The sequence below is a fragment of the Embiotoca jacksoni genome, unplaced genomic scaffold (genome assembly GCF_022577435.1).
Source record: "Embiotoca jacksoni isolate LCO1_2020_lvr unplaced genomic scaffold, fEmbJac1.0.p SCAF_86, whole genome shotgun sequence".
In the NCBI taxonomy this organism is placed as follows: Eukaryota; Metazoa; Chordata; class Actinopteri; family Embiotocidae; genus Embiotoca; species Embiotoca jacksoni.
In genome coordinates, this window is record NW_027185443.1 from 362,056 (window position 1) to 377,983 (window position 15,928).

Sequence of the window (15,928 nt, forward strand, 5' to 3'; positions counted from 1 at the left end):
TTGCGTCATAACATTACATCTATTTATGGGGCTCAAACGGTGCTCTTTGGTTGGATGCATCCTATTCATTCCCCCTCCTGAGACACCTTCATGGGTTACATAAATGTTACATAGACTTAAAAAAATTTTTAAAAAAAGGACTCCGAGTTTGAAAACAAATACTTTATCTGTTCTATGTAAAGTCAGCTGTCATTTTATTAGAGACACTTTGCAAAAAAAAAAAACCAGTAGCGATATTAAGTGGGATTAAATTAGACAAAGTGAAGTCCGAGACATTCAATAATAACTTTCCACCTTTGTAATGAGAAATATTTATTGGTTTCATTAAAACATTTCATGCATATACAAAACATTGAATTAATCCGAGCGGACTGAAAGTTAAAAGTCGGATCGCAGCAGTCGAGCTGTGTCAGGTTCGAGGTCAAATTAAACGTTTACATTCGATTTTAAAAGTTATTAAAGAGATGCTGATTGACAGACGCTTTTATTTATCTTCCAGTAAAGTTCACGTGGTTATAATATCAAATTTTTTCACATTCCTTGACTATCGTCTGTAAATACCAGGCTACACTTTATTCACCTACCTAAAAAATACACGCAACGTTTCCTACGAGCTGGATTACAGTCATAATGTCCTTATTCGACTTGCATATGTGTTTTGTTTTTTAATACAAAGAAGGATAATTTGCGAGCGTGCTGGAAGGAACCGTGGCAGGAGGTCGTCGTCAAACTCCGACGCCACGTGCAGTTACTCCAGTTTCCGCAGGGCTTCACACAGTTTCCCCAATTCACCTGAAACAGAAGAAAATAGAAGCTCAATATTTGGGCATCCAAATAAAATAGTCCTTTCTTTTTTCTTTTTTCTTTTTTTTTTTACTTTAAATGGGGCACAAGACAATAAAATGTCATAAGCAGGCGACTGGACAAAAATAGTCCCGTTATGTCCTGCTTACTACAGTCTGATGAAACCTGACCTGTATCATCACCAGATTTACTTCAGGTTGATATTGTTGGGTTTTTAAAAAAGTAATTTTCTCAGTAGTCTTTTAAATCAAAGTTTCCCAGTTATAATGCTGTTTTTATGATTGTTTTTGTGATCTTTTCAATCAGAATTTCCCAACAATTCAAGATAAATCTGAAAGGCTATACAAATGGCCACGAGAGCAAAGCAAAGCAAAGGTTCTTTTTTTGACCGACAGAAGTTTCCGGATCTCGTAATTATGAGAGAACTTTCTCAACTTAATGTGAAATAGACGAACAGAGCAGGAATGTTTCAAAACCTGCCTGAGAATCATCAGGTTGATGAATGTAAACAAATCCAGGCTAGAAAATTGGGCTCATGTTGCAGCCCACTGAATCCTCGATACTTCCTGCTTCCTGAATAGATTTACATCTGTTTTGTAGGTATTGGAGCTCATGTTTTAATCACATTAAATCAGGTGGGACTTGTCCTCTGAAGTATATCAATCACCGATAACCTTTTCTCAGATTGGACAATATTTGCCGACCAGATTTCTTACAAGATGAGGTTTTTCTTTTGTGGTCACAATGTGCCTCCATAATAATCTTTATTTTTCTTGTAAAAATCCTAAAACCAGAAAACGAATCACTCTGGTTGATAATAAACATGTGGAACCGATGATGATCAACTAAAACCGGTCGTAAAACCAAAATCAGTTGGGAATTGTGGCTTTAAATAGTGAATTAAACCAAAGAAATTGAGATTTGTGTTTTGTTTTAGTTTTTCGGAGGCGAAGCTCACAGTTGATGCTGTCGGCCAGGTTCCTGAGCTGCTGGGTGTTGTCCAGCACTTCGATACTCTGGGTGTACGGGTTGTAGCGCACCGAGAAAGGTCTCGGGATGGTGGCTGCAAATTTCCTGCAGACAGATCCGACATTGTTTTAACAAGATTAAATTTATAAGCACAGATTTTTTTTTTTTAAGTGCACGTCTTACCTGACTTTCTCTTTGGCGTCCTCGAAGCTCTCGGCGACAAAGTAAACGGGCTGGTACTCTGTGATCGGGTACTTCTGGAGGCTCGTCTTGTTGGGGTCGAAGGCCTCGAGTCTCGGCTTGTCTGTTAAGCAGTACTGAAAAGGAAAACGGTGGGTTTTGAATTTTAATTTTCTCAATGACAAATTGCCCCCTCCCACCCACCCCCCTCTCCCAATCAGTAAACAGGAAGTGCAGCATGACTCCAGGCTTGGCTGTTGACTTGGCAGGGTGCACATCCTCTGCTGACAGCGGCTGATGTGACTGGTGACCTCGATAGGGGAGCTCTTCGTCCCCTCCACCCATCCACCACACACACACACACACACACACACACACACACACACACACACACACACACACACACACACACACACACACACACCCCTGCTGGGCAGACAGGCCGACTCCCCCGGTGACACATTAAACCTGAGTCCGGGTGGACCACTAACCCACTGCCTGCGCCGCCGCCTTTGTTGTTGCGCAATAAGGTGAACGTGTTAAAACCTAAAAGAAGATTATTTCTTGCTGCTTGTTTTCTTGTGACTCAGCGTCTTCCTCCTCCTCCTCCTCCTCCTCCTCCTTACCTGCAGCTCTCCGAACGATGACAGCAGGCCGGCGCCGTAAGCTTTGATCTCAGAGCCCTGCTTGCACAGACCGAACTCCACCGTGAACCAGTACACCTGAGGACACACACACACACACACACACACACACACACACACACACACACACACACACACACACACACACAGAGTTCATACAAGGAGGTTTATACACCGAAGGCAGGAAAAGACTTCACAAGAATCAATCGCGGGTTCGTCCTTCAGATTTAAAGGCTCAGTTCACTCGGTGTTTATCTCGTGCAGGATACTCACAGTTGCCAGTTTCTCGATGTACTCATCAGGAGCGCCGAGAGATGCGAGACCGATTTCCTGTGCAGAGGCGAACCGAAGCACCGAATGAATCAATAAAGATGTGTTTTTCTAGGATAACTAAATCCCTTTTCTATCTAATCTGTGTACAACAGATGCATAATATGCAAAATGAACTGTATTATTTCGATCACCTGTGAGAACTGGGCAAAACTAGGATCGGCAAACAGAGGAACGTGTCCCAGGAGCTCGTGGCAGATGTCCCTGCATTAGAAGCACAGAAACGTCTGATTTAATAATGCATGTTTCCTTCCTTCCTTCACCAGGATCGAGGCGAGGCTCTCCTTGACACTCACGGCTCGGGCGTGTACGTGGGCTTGGAGCCGTGACGGATGTACTGCGTGGAATGGAAGACGCGGAAGGCCAGTCCGGCCAGAAAGTCCCGGGACGAGAGCAGGCCGGCGACGGGGCGAAGCCTGAAACCCGTGCACGCTGCGGGGAGATGAAAGAAGAGGAGAGGAGGGGTAGGGGAGGAGAGTGTTTGTGTTGAATAAGCCTCCCACACTCGCACTCCGCATTTCCAAAATGACCTGAATGATGTTTCATGTGCCGCGTGACTCATAACATGACACCTGATACATATTCTGAGCAGTCGTTAGAAGGAAATGTGACATTTAATACCAATGAGGTACAAACGAGGGGAAAAGATCATGTAAATGTAGGAAATTCTGCAGAGAGTCTTTATATAAGCAGTAAAGCCGAGAGAGAAAAAAAAAAGTTCAAATGTTGGCAAGCAAAAACTGCATGATGAGATCCTAATTCCTTCATAATACTTTTGCATAATCATGACGCAGGGAAGTGCAGTGTCTATGCACAATATGTGGCTTTTAACTGGACGCTTCTGGTAAGTAAACTCTATTGAAGATTGTTTACAGTAAGGAATTCAATCTAATTTTGTTTAATTATCATTCCCATGAGTAACAATCACGGATTTAAGTAATCTACACTATTTTTAATTTACAATTTAGCAAAATTCCAGCGATTAGTCAGCAAAAAAAAAAAAAAAGGTTCTCAATAGAAGTTCTGCTTACTTTGTACTGTAGAAAAACATCATTAACAAAAATAACTCCTTATTTATAGTCAGCAAGGCTCTTCAACCTCACGTCACAAAATCTCGTTATTACTTGGTAATAAAGTTATAAAATGAAGCCCACTAATTAAAATATCCTCATTATAAACCTGGACTTTAACTCGGGGGAATTAACAGGTGAAGATGTTTGCATCTGGGCGCTGACGTACACTGCAGGAAGCGGGAGACGTCCTCCAGCTGAGGGATGTTGTCCTGCCTGTAGCCGCAGTATTTCTCCAGCAGGGGGAAGACCCGGTTGTGTTCGCGGCAGGCGTGGGTCGGGTACAGAGTCTTCAGCTCCTTGAACACGGTGCCCCATGTGACCTTCTCCGCCTCCGTGTACTCCACCTTGGGGATGGTTTGGCCGCTGCGAACAAAGACCAGGTTCACGGGGTAAAGTTACGTACTGGCGTATGAACAGCTCAGAACTCAGCTACATGTGGACGTTGTTGTTTCTATTAATGCTGGTTTAAGGTTATAAATCCCTTAAATTCACCACTTCCTCCCTGTAATTTGTCCCTATTTTGTTTTGTTTTGTTTTGTTCATGATCATTAATTTCAAGGTAAATCAGGGAAAGATAACAACTTAAATAGAAGAAATAGTTCTTCCATAACTTCCCTCTGGACTTTTAAGCGTAAAGATTTTTTTAAAGTGAGAGTAGTTACTGTCTGTAGTGGTAGGCGATGTCTGCAAACTCCTTCCTGCGGGTTCTGTACACTGAATCTGTGAAGCCCTGAACACACACACACACACACACACACACACACAAACAAACAAAGGAAAGCCATGTTAGATCTCATGATCGCAGCCGAGCCACTCACAGCTAAATCAAAGAGTGGAAATCCTCTGCTGAGGCTAAACCCATGTGGCCTTTGACAGCATTATGCCCTCCCGTCTGTAACAAGAGCACGCACATACATATTCAAATGAAGCCTTTGTAGAGTGTTTTCCAGCTTATGATGAATACATTTTGCTTTAATGGCGGTGGCAAAAGGGAGCAATTATCTATAATTATAGGGGCTCAATTAAAGCAATGACATCAATTTGTGTGTCCGCGTAGTTTCCATTAGAATAGACGGCAGAGTGCGGCCTGTCATCTCCGCAGCCCTGCTTTTCATAAGACGTGGGCGTGTTTTCACTCACACACACACACACACACACACACACACACACACACACACACACACACACACACACACGTGTGCGGTGGCAGGATGTGGCGGTAACGGATGAGTCAGTCCTTACCGGGTGATCGGACTCCAGCTCTGAGCCGTAACTGAGGATCTGGTTGGCAAAGCGGTCCAAGTCCTGGATGTCGTTGGGGAACCATGGCACTGTTGGATCATAACAGTCGTTAAAACGCTGATGATTTATGTTTTATTTTTTTTTTTTTAATTTAATTTAATTTTATTCAACTTACATTCATTCAGGTTGAATTCAATCAAGCATTCAGTGCCCAGAGGGAGGAAATCTAGGGACTGTTTCATGTCAGCAGGACAATTAATGAATGAATGAATTAAAAGATACCTCAACGCCCTTTTCTGCAGAGCTGAAACGATTACTGGATTAATCAACGCAAAATTCTGATTTTTAATTATAATGAAGTCAAGTTGTTTAAGCAGTTTTTCGAGCAGAAATACCAACTATCACCGAGGCCCAAAAGAGATGACGTCTCCTTAAAACTCATTATTTCATTATAACTTATTTCAGCTTATATTATAACTAAAATACTTATTTGATGATCAAATTAGTTACCGATTATTTTACTGTTGATCAGTCAAACAACTAATTAACAGCTGGAACAGATATTTTTCACTGTTTTCATCTTATAAGAATCGACAATGAAAATAATCAGTTGCAGCCTGGATTTTGTGTAATTATTGTCTTGTATAAATGACCACAGTACAAATCAATGTTGAGGATCATTATGTGGACGTGTACATGTTTTGCTTACAGGATTTTTTTTTTCTTTCTTCAGTGCTGTGGTATTTTGACACTCAGCAGAGCCGTACACGACGGGCATCTGCTTGTTCATATGGATTTATGACTCTCCAAAAACACTGGGGCCGAATCATCAATCTACATTTGTGCAGTGTGGTCCAGCCCGAGGCCCCGGTGAGGACAATAGGGCCCCCCGTCAGGCTCCTCTATAAACAGGCTGTCTCCAAAACAGGCCATAAATACCCCGTGGTCCACTTGACCCTGACCTGTGGACCGCGGTGTCTACGTGGAGGTCGGAGGAGGATCCCCGGTGGCCCTGTCTGCCTCGGCCCGCCGTGACCTTGGCGTGTCCTCCTCGGCCGTGTTAGTCCTCGGCCGAGACACAGAGCTCTTCTGTTCCCGCCGGGCCTGTTGGTCCTCAGTAGCTAAACTAATGTCCTTCTGGAAACAACTAATAAAGGGGTCTAGATGTGGGCGATGGGCCATCCGTCTCATCGGCGACACTGGCTGGCCATTACCAAGTCTGCCGGGGGAGGACATGGGGGGCCCGAAGCTTAACACACAGCTCTGTGCTGGTAGATGATAAATGGACCATTTCAGCTGTATTGGCCTTTCTTTTCTTTCTTTTTTTTTTTGCCATGCTTGCTGTGTGGCTCTCGGGGATGCCAGTCAGTTGGTGAATCCAGCGAAATATCTGGATAACTTAATGACTGAACAGTATAGAATTTTTAAATTCAATGTGGGAAAAATTTAACTCCAATCCTAAATATTTAATGTCATTTTTCTTCGCACTGTAAGACACCCCGTGGGATCGTCTTATCCTCAATCAATAAACAACAAGAGCGTCTTCCGTATTGGAAACCTCAGATGATCCGTTGCGTCCGTTTGTAAATTGTTAAATTCTCCTCACCACATGTGGAGCCGTGACATTTATACACATTCAAACATCTTTGTCATCTCGTGGATTCGTGCCCGTCTTGTCCGGTGGACGTCCTCTTGGCCCGATTACACACACTCACTAACCTGTGTCCTTCTCTTTGTTGCGTGACAGCTCGTGCACGTGGCCGCTGATCTGTGTGCGCAGGCCATCGATGACCTCGTCCAGGGCCTGGGAGCAGGTGGAGTCCACGCTGATGAAGAACTCGAACTGGTTTTTGTTCATGCGCGCTGGACGGGACTCGATGTGCATCAGGTTGATGCCCTTGTCCTGCCCAGAGGAACACAGGAGCTTCAGGTGAGACCACAGCTGATGTGTCACGGGGTCATATTCTCATCTCCATATATATTTGGGGTATTTTTCCATTTATATAAGGCAGAAAGTTAAAACAAGGTGAAAAATTAAACGGGTATGTTGTAATCATGTTGTAATCGATGTTTTTGCTTCCGCAAGCCGCAGCACTGCCTCTGCTCCACCACCAGAGGGCGGTGTGTGGCTACTAAACTGGCAGCTATTTTATCAGGCTTCGTGGAGTCCTCCGTGACCTCCGGTCAGCAGTCTCGAACTCTCTGCCGGCAAACTGAACCAGACAGACTGGACTTGACATAGTGAAGGCATTTGGGGCACATCGTTGTAGTTTAGTGCACAACTGTGACATAAATCACTCTGACCTCCTTCAGCGGCATGAACACAAAACCTTTTGGGAAGTTTTCCAGACTCTTCTGGTTGCGTCTCTCAGCATCCAACGTGCGAAGAGAATCTTTGCCTCTCGTGTTAAGAAGCACGAGCGGCTCTACGAGGTAATTGCCGTCAAATTATGTGTTTTTTGTTTATGTAACTTTTAGGGGAGGGAGAGGGAGGATGTTGTTCTCCGTCTACTATAGGCCAAGTACAGAGGAGGGCGTGCGCAACGGATCCTCCCGTTTTCTCCCATCTGGATCTTATTCTGTGTTTAACGGCGTTTTATTAGAGGGCGTGTGGTCCAGCATCTCCCCCGGAGGGACTGCAGACACGACCAGAGATGAGTGCAGGTTGGCATCCGAAAGCAAACGTGACTGGCTTTTCGTGATATAAGATCATCTATTGACAGTCAGCAGATTTACTTTACAAACTTTCTACCCACATCACATGAGGAAAAAAAACAATGCTTTTGAATCGATTTTGACAGTAATTCAACTAAATGACTAGTTTTGTCCCCAATAAACTCAAGAATATGACATATAAAACCATTTCTGTGGCCTATTCAGAACATATTGTTTTGTATTACAAGTCCACCTGATATGCATCATTGAATCTCCTTTTAATTCACTTTGAGAGCACAATATGTAATTTGGGGGAAGAGCGATGATGCACCTTAGTTTTTTGTACTTTTATGACATTTAGCAACAATAAATGGAAGAATTATAACTTGTAAACTGACATAAGTTTCTGCATTTAAATATGTTAAATATTCTGTGATTTTATCAGGTTCAGAGTGAAAAAAATGAGATTTTTTTTTTTGTCCCCAGAAAAAAGCTCTAAAATCGAACTGATTCTGCTGCTCGTGTGCACAAAGAGAAACGCTTCGACGTGCGTGCTGCTGGGACGCCTGGTCCAGCTTAACATAGCCGGCCCTAAATCCTGCACCCGACGGGCCGCGGCGGTCATTTTGTCAGATTTGTGTAACCCTCCGAGCCGTCGCTCCGCCGCGCCGGGCCGGCCCACCCACCGACCCTGACTTGAAGCGCGAGGTCAAGGTCAAGGTCGGCCCGTCGGCGTGACTCGTCACAAGAAAGCCCTGCTGCCGGGTCACATGAGACCGGCGCTGACGCCCAGGCGGATAAAAACGCCGTGGGGACTTTCAAATGTGCGACTTTTCTGAATGAAACGCGGAGATTAAGACGAGAGGATGAACACGTGACGGCTGCAGCAGCTGTGCAGCTAAACGTTAGCACATGGCCGGCGGAGTTTTCAATCCATCGGGAAAAATAAAACTCCTGCATGTTTCTCTTCAAGGTTTTTTTTCTTTTTTAATTCTTTCTTTTTTTCTTTTTTTTAATCAGCTTTTGTTATGTATTCAATCGGGGAGAGAGGGGTGTGCTGAAGGTTTCGGTGGGTCATTCTGAGCCCGGTTTATACAGAGGAAGTGGAGAGGAGTGGGAGGAGGAGAGGGGAGGGGAGGGGTGGAGCAGGGGGAGGATCAGCAAAATGGGAGCTCATAGGTTCGAAGAGGAGCCTTGTTTACTGCTGCGTTCGGAGGGCAGCATTTGGCAAGTACTTGGTATTGATCAGTCAACACGCTCACATGTCCTCCCCCCAGAGAGAGAGAGAGAGAGAGAGAGAGAGAGCGAGAGAGATCACATGACCCGGGGGAGGAATTTCTCCACCTTAAAACACGATGCGTATTCGGGTGTTTGTTTTCGCGTCATCGCGGTGTTTTCGTGAAAACCGTTTGGAGGTCGTGCGTGTTTGGAGAAGAGCAAACTTTAACCTCCATGAAACATTCGTGTCGAAGATTAAACAACGAAGGTGCTGCCAGTCACTTTACTTCGAGGCAGTCGTCCAGTCACGTACTCGCAGGCGGTTAAGATCAATGAGATCATTTTATTTGTAATTTTTTTTAAATGCCCGTCGATACTAAATTTAGCAATAACGTGTTGGAAAAATACTCCATTAAAATGAAAGTTTAGTAAAAACAACAACAAGTTATATAAGAAAAAAAATCTAAAAGTATCCAAAGTTGAGGCACTATAAACCCAAACTAATGCTTCATTTTATTATAGCGGCATTTTAAAGGGGCGTTCCACCCGTTTTCCACACAAAGTTCAGGCTACATCTACGTTTAAAATGACGACAAATACCTCATGAAAATGCCTGAAGGGGTCTTTTTACTGCGCGGAGGACACACAAGCAGGCTAGCTTTTTTTTTTTTTTCTTTTCCCCCCGGTTTAAATGGAGAAAACAATAAAATGTCTCACTACTGCCACCATCTGCTTTTTTTTTTTTTTTTTTCTTTTTTTTTTTACTCTATTTTCCACGGCGACACCAAGCCGGCGTCTTCCGGATTCACGCGCTCCAGAGGTCCTTTTAGAAAAAGCTCCCATTTCCGAAATGTAGAAAAAGAAAAAAAAATGCGTTTCTGCTCAGTGAGAACATTATCTTGATTTACTCGTCACAAACCTGTTAAAACAGCTGTCCAACATTTTTCAAGGCGCCGCTGGAAGTTTGAAAAAAACAAAAAAAAAACGACAACAACAAAAAAAACAACTGATGATGTCATAGTGATGTCATCGGGGAGATAAAGAACCCGTGTTACAAACTGGAGTTGTGAAGTTTGAGAGATGTGGGCAGGGAGGGGTCTAGTGGATGATACCATTCAGTTGCATTATGGGAAACGTAGGATCCACTTTTCATCATTCTTGTTTCAGTGTCTCTTAAGAGTGTCAAAACCTTTTAAGTGTTACTTAACTGCCCTTTTAATATTGTAGCTGGACTAATTTTAACCAGTTTATATATATATATATATATATATATATATATATATATATATATATATATATATATATATATGTATATATATATATATATATATATGTATATATATATATATATATATATGTATATATATATATATATAAGTTTTGTGCATTAAAGAAGTAAGATATTTCCAGATGATGCAGTGCAGTATAAAATAAAAGCATCAACAGTACTGAGTGCTTTACTTGCACCGAAGTACAGAACTTAAATACTTGGCCAGTAAGACGGAGGAATTCAACTCGGCTCAGTTTTTGACTTTTTCATTATGAGAGAAACTTCAGCCGGAGGAGGAGGATCAAAGAGCTACCTGCCTTTGCTGTTTGCGCACGACTGATACACAAACATGCGAGATAAGCTCAGTTTGCTTAGTTTATTTCTTCAAAAGGTCAAAGAAGGTCAGGAGCACCAAAACGGCAACGACACACGATCGTGTTTCCTCCGACCGAACACAGCTCGGATTTAATGCTGCAGCAACTTTGAAATAATGAACTAAAAGCTGATGCTGTGACACAGAAACATCTCCAAAATTTGAAGTGACACAGTTTGTTCCCGTGGCTTGTTTTGTTTAATGTTAATGAGTAACTTAACGGACACGAGCCAGAGAGGGCTTCATCGCCGGGTCGTCGTGGCCACCAAAGTCTTCGTCGTTCCGTGCCGGAAACTTCCAGGAGTCTTTTTTTTATTTTTGTTTGTCAGTCTTTAGTTCCCGACAAACAAATAATCCTGTACATAAAAATACTTTTATTTATATGCCACTTTCTGTCAGCTACAAAATTAAGATAAACCCAACAGCCAATCGGCTTCGCACAAAAACTGGAATTAAGGATACCCGTTGATCAAATGAGACATGACGTGTTTTTTCAGTGAACGTTAGAAGTGTTGGTTGGTGGATTTGAATCCAGTTAGACGAGCCAGATGAGCCGTTTCCCCCGAATGCTAAGGCTAAGATAATCTCTATAAACAGATACCTGCGAAAGAACGGAGGATCTGTCTGCAAAGTTTGATATCGAAGTGTTCAGTTTTCTGTTTGCGGTCTGAGTAGTATTGACCAATCGTGTTTGAGTGGGCTTTGGTTAAATGCGGGTGAATTTTTCAAATTCCCTGACTTTCCCAATCTGGAAAAGAGTTTTTAAAATCCTCTGAAATTCTCTGACCTGTGGGAACTCTGGATAAATAATCGGCGTCAATCTTATCATCTTAAGTTGGGTGTTAAATCTTATCCACTTAAAGAAAAACTCTGAAAAACTAAACCACGCCGGCGCTAATTTAAACTCCTCTGCATCCAGCTGCTGGTCGTTTTTTTGTAAATTCACCTCCGATCACTTCCGGTGTGGAAATCAGGTTTACCTCAAAGAGCCGGAGGGCCCGGGCCAGAGCGCCGACCTCCTCTTTCAGGGAGAAGATGCAGGAGATCACCTCGGACTTTTTGTCGGTCTCCTCCTCCAGGTACATGGAGCCCCTTCTCTTCCTCTGCCAACGACACATTTGGGATAAAAACACACTTTAAAACGTGGACTCCTGCATAATTTCGTTTTTTAAATTTTTTTTTATTAAGAACATCTAAATACCGTGTCACGGAAAACAGAAGGAGGGATACTTAAAACCACAATCCCGTGAGGAAAAACACGTGTTTTTAAGCCTTCACCTTGCAGCTGAACGTTCATTATCATCGATAACGAACCCCGTATTGAGCTCCTAAAATACCCCAGATGTGTTTTTTTTCCGGTCAAGACGACGCGTAAACCTCAGAGGTTTTAATCGTTCCTGTTGGTGTTCGGCTCCAACGTCTCGGGCATCTGCCTTTAAACGCAGCCACATGCAGGAGAAACAGCATGAAATCTGCTTTCAAGCCGTGACATCGTGGGATCTAAAGCTGGAAGCCTTTCGCACCTTTAACCCTTCGACATCGACCCCTGCTTCCACGACCGCCTGCTTTTATTTTGAGCGCAAGACATCCTGACATTTCCTCTGCAGGTGCCTCACAGAGAAGTCACAGTCCAGATTATTTATTGCGGTTACCACTTCATGCACCTTAAACAAATCATCCTCGTCGTCGTTAATCGTTTTGCTGCATAAAATACCAGAAAAAAAAAACAAAAAAAAAAACATTAAAAGTGACTGTCGCAATCTACCAAAAAAACAAAAACAAAGCGTCATCTTCAGGTTGCTTCAAAACACAAATATATTCAGTTTATGGTCACAGATTACCAAGAAAAGCAGGAAATCTTTGCGTCTGAGGAGCTGGAACGAGGTCATGTTTGACCATTTTTGGTTGCAGAATAACTAATCTGTCACTAAAACGGCTGCGGACAACTGCTTTATCCTCTAACTGTTTAACAACACAACTCAAATATATTTCCTAGTTTTAAATATAAAAAAAAAAAACAGTATAGTGCATTTTGTGTTATGACAGCAAACGTTGTTTATATTTTTCACTGACATCAGCTGTTTTTTTTTTGTGGTGATGGTGGTGGTGGTGGGAGGGGGGGGGGGGTCTATTCACTGACAGATCTTTGCAGCTCTCTGCTTTTTGTCCGCTGTTGTTTCTGGAATATTTCAGCTACCGCCAGTTACTAAAAACGAAAGATCAACTGACAAAATAAAGACAAAAAGGACCCCAATGAATTTTGTGTATAGTGTTTGCAAAAAGTCAAATTCAAAGTGCTTTCACCTGAATTCAGCAGGTAATCTAACGTGTGCATGGATCAGATTTACCCGTTCGTCTCCCGTTTCTTCCACCGGGCCGTGGCTTCCGTTGACTCTCTTGTACGCCGCGTCCATCCTCTCTGGTCGTTCAGGTGAGCCGTGCCGTGCCGTGCCGTGCCGTGCTGTGCCGTACTGATGCTGAGCTCGGAGCCTCGGTGGAGTTTGTGCGAGCTCGCTCCTGTCTATAAAAACCCCAGTCCGGTTTTAACGCCGGGACACGTGACCCCCTCCTCCCCTCCCCTCCCCTCCCCTCCTCTCCTCTGCATCGGTATGTCACGGGACGGTTGTTGTGAAACACAATTACAGTGGCACATCTGGTTCCCGTTGCGCACCGCTGGGCCCAGGTTACCCGCCCGTGAGTGCCCTCTCTGCTCGAACTTTTTTTTGAAACATTTTTTTGTGTAGTCTGGCTGACTTGAGAACAATAATGACCGACGACAAACGCGGTTTTAATCCGTTTAATCAGCCGGTGTAATCATTGTTTGTCTTAAAAAACAAAACAAAAAAAAGTATTTTGTGCCTCTCACATCAGATATTAAACCCTCTTCTAATCATCAACAGCTGAATGATTCCAGTTATCAAAGTTACACCTGCCTCTCTGAATTAAAACAAAGATGGCAACTAATAAAAGCCTAAAAATAAAATAAAAAAAAAAACAACTTTCAGAATATGACCTCGTGGGTTTTAAAAGATGCTGTTTATCCATTGACTGTAACTTCTGGTCCGAAAAATGAGGCCAATACAGAAGTGTCCTAAACTGCAATACCACCTAGTGCCACTAGAGGTTGACTCCAAAACACCTCCGGCTCCATAGGCTTCTATTCAATCTGTCTCATGAAAATCGAAGTCAATACATTTTTTCCACAGGTTATTTTGGTGTTGTTAGCTAAAGTCACGTCTTCTTATTAGTTTTCTGGCGGTCCATCTGAAAAGTAGTTAATTAGAAAATGGGCGGGGGGGGGGGGGGGCGTGTCTGTTTGATTGACAGGCCTGTGGTGCACTCCAACTGACCAGAGTCAAACATTTTTTTAATACAATTCTTTTTTTTATTACAAAAGCACATCACAATAAACTGATGTGTAACTTAGTAGTTAATCATTCAAATATTTTAGAAATTATATTTATCTATGCGTTGCCCCGTTGTGTGACGTCATCTGACGCACAGCAGCAGCTGGTCGCAGTCGGATTTGAAGTCCTCAGTCACTGATTTAGAAAAGTGGAGTTTTGAAATGGGTGACAGGTCAGATGAGGTTTTCAATGTCGAAGAGAAACTGGAGTCAGAGTTGCCAAGTTGCGGCACTTTTTTTAGTGAAAGATGCAAATGTATTCTTTTATTTTGAAACAGTAGCTTCGTGTTGTTGTTTTTTGCCCTTGAGATTTTTTCATGGTCAAATCACCGAATATTATTTTATGAAAATAATAGTTGGTTTTCTGTTTGGGAAATTTTATTTGGTACATTGTGGCACATGGTCTGACAAGTTTGGGAAGCTCTGTTTTAGAAATGGACGGTTGTTAACTGTACTGTGGATTTTTGTTGTTGTTGTTGTTGTTTTGCATAATTCTGTCTCATATGGTCATTTAGCACATTTTTCTTTTTTTTTTTTTGTGGTTGTTCTTTGGTTCATCTCTCACCATTCTTTTACGCCTCTGTGGTCATTTTGTGTCCCTTTGTTCATTGCTTGCATTTCTGTGTGATTTTTTTTTTTTTTTTTTTTTTTTTTTTTTAAATGTCTTTGTTGTCACGTTGAGTCAGGGTCCTGCTGACCCCGGGGGGCCCCTCGGGGCAAATGCCAAGTTGGCCCAGTCACTCAAAATCCGTGCAGTTATCTTTGTGACCCAAATGTGTAAAAACATCTGTACAAACTGTTGCTCCAAACAATGAGGTAAATGTTGACCTGCTGGTGGCTCGACCGGAAATTACATGTGGCCACTTGGCTTTCTAACATCGCTGTACATTTTTACATTTACTATCATGGAGCTTAAATTAAATCTGGTTAATTTTGCTTGATGAAGACTCAGTTTGTCCAAACAGACCTCATGTTACCTGAGCAGCAGGAAGTGTCTGGTGTCTCCCACTCATCTGAGTTTTTTGGTTATTTAACACCTTTAGGACGTTAATATTGATGTAATCCAGTGAGACTGAATGTCAGGAAGAGAAATGTATGTGGTCATGGTCTTTGTGTTGTTTCCACTAATTTCAGGGCTTTGGTGACCTGAAGGAAGTTCACAATCCACATAGAGACAAACCCCACGTGGTGAGTTGTTAAAGCAGATCCAAACCTATATTATACTCTTTAATTGTCCATTTTTAGGAAGAACTAACGATATAAAGTGGCATTTCTTTCACAGCAGAATCACAGTTTATAGTTTTAAATGTGGAGAAAGTTTCAAAACAGCATTTACACCATCAAGTAGGGCTATCAAATACATGGCAAAACTAACTTATACAGAGTGGAAATTATTAAAAGAATAAATAAAATAAATAATTTATCTCTTGGTACATCCTTTTAATCTATTTTAATTTTATTTAACTTAACTTAAATTTCATTTTTTTGCTTCACAGTCTGTTTATTCATAGCCAACATTTCAATTGGTTTTACTAGTTGGCATAAGCTCGCACTTTATTTTACTTAACTTGAACTGCATTGATTCTTTTTTTTTATTGTCATTTTATTTATATATTTCTGTTCCTTGTTGACACTTTTATTTTAGTATTTTATTTAACTTTAATTCCTTCCACTGATATTTTCTCAATACAGACCTGTGTGAAAGATAGCAACCCCTGAGTTCCTCTTCTTCTGTTTTACTAAGTATGTTATCCATTATGTAAG

At 42.2% G+C, this 15,928-nt stretch overlaps 1 protein-coding gene across 1 annotated transcript; it reads right to left on the bottom strand.

The window, feature by feature from the left end:
* Positions 1-295: 295 nt before the first annotated feature.
* pah (phenylalanine hydroxylase) lies at positions 296-13,263 on the bottom strand. Its single transcript, XM_069139866.1, has 13 exons — positions 13,107-13,263; positions 11,739-11,861; positions 6,962-7,145; positions 5,243-5,331; positions 4,663-4,730; positions 4,167-4,363; positions 3,224-3,359; positions 3,062-3,131; positions 2,871-2,927; positions 2,580-2,675; positions 1,957-2,090; positions 1,763-1,878; positions 296-792 (listed from the first exon to the last, which is right to left on the bottom strand). Exons 1-13 carry the CDS (start codon positions 13,170-13,172, stop codon positions 749-751), a joined length of 1,380 nt encoding a protein of 459 aa, XP_068995967.1. The 5' UTR covers positions 13,173-13,263; the 3' UTR covers positions 296-748.
* Between the last annotated feature and the right edge of the window lie 2,665 nt (positions 13,264-15,928).

Excerpts from the sequence above, each read along its gene's own strand:
- pah (XM_069139866.1), bottom strand. The coding sequence starts at position 13,172 with ATGGACGCGGCGTACAAGAGAGTCAACGGAAGCCACGGCCCGGTGGAA. Across the intron at positions 7,146-11,738 it reads GGGCCCTCCGGCTCTTTGAG|GACAAGGGCATCAACCTGAT; the intron begins GTAAACCTGATT and ends TCCTCTGGGCAG. Across the intron at positions 2,676-2,870 it reads ACATCGAGAAACTGGCAACT|GTGTACTGGTTCACGGTGGA; the intron begins GTGAGTATCCTG and ends GTGTGTCCTCAG.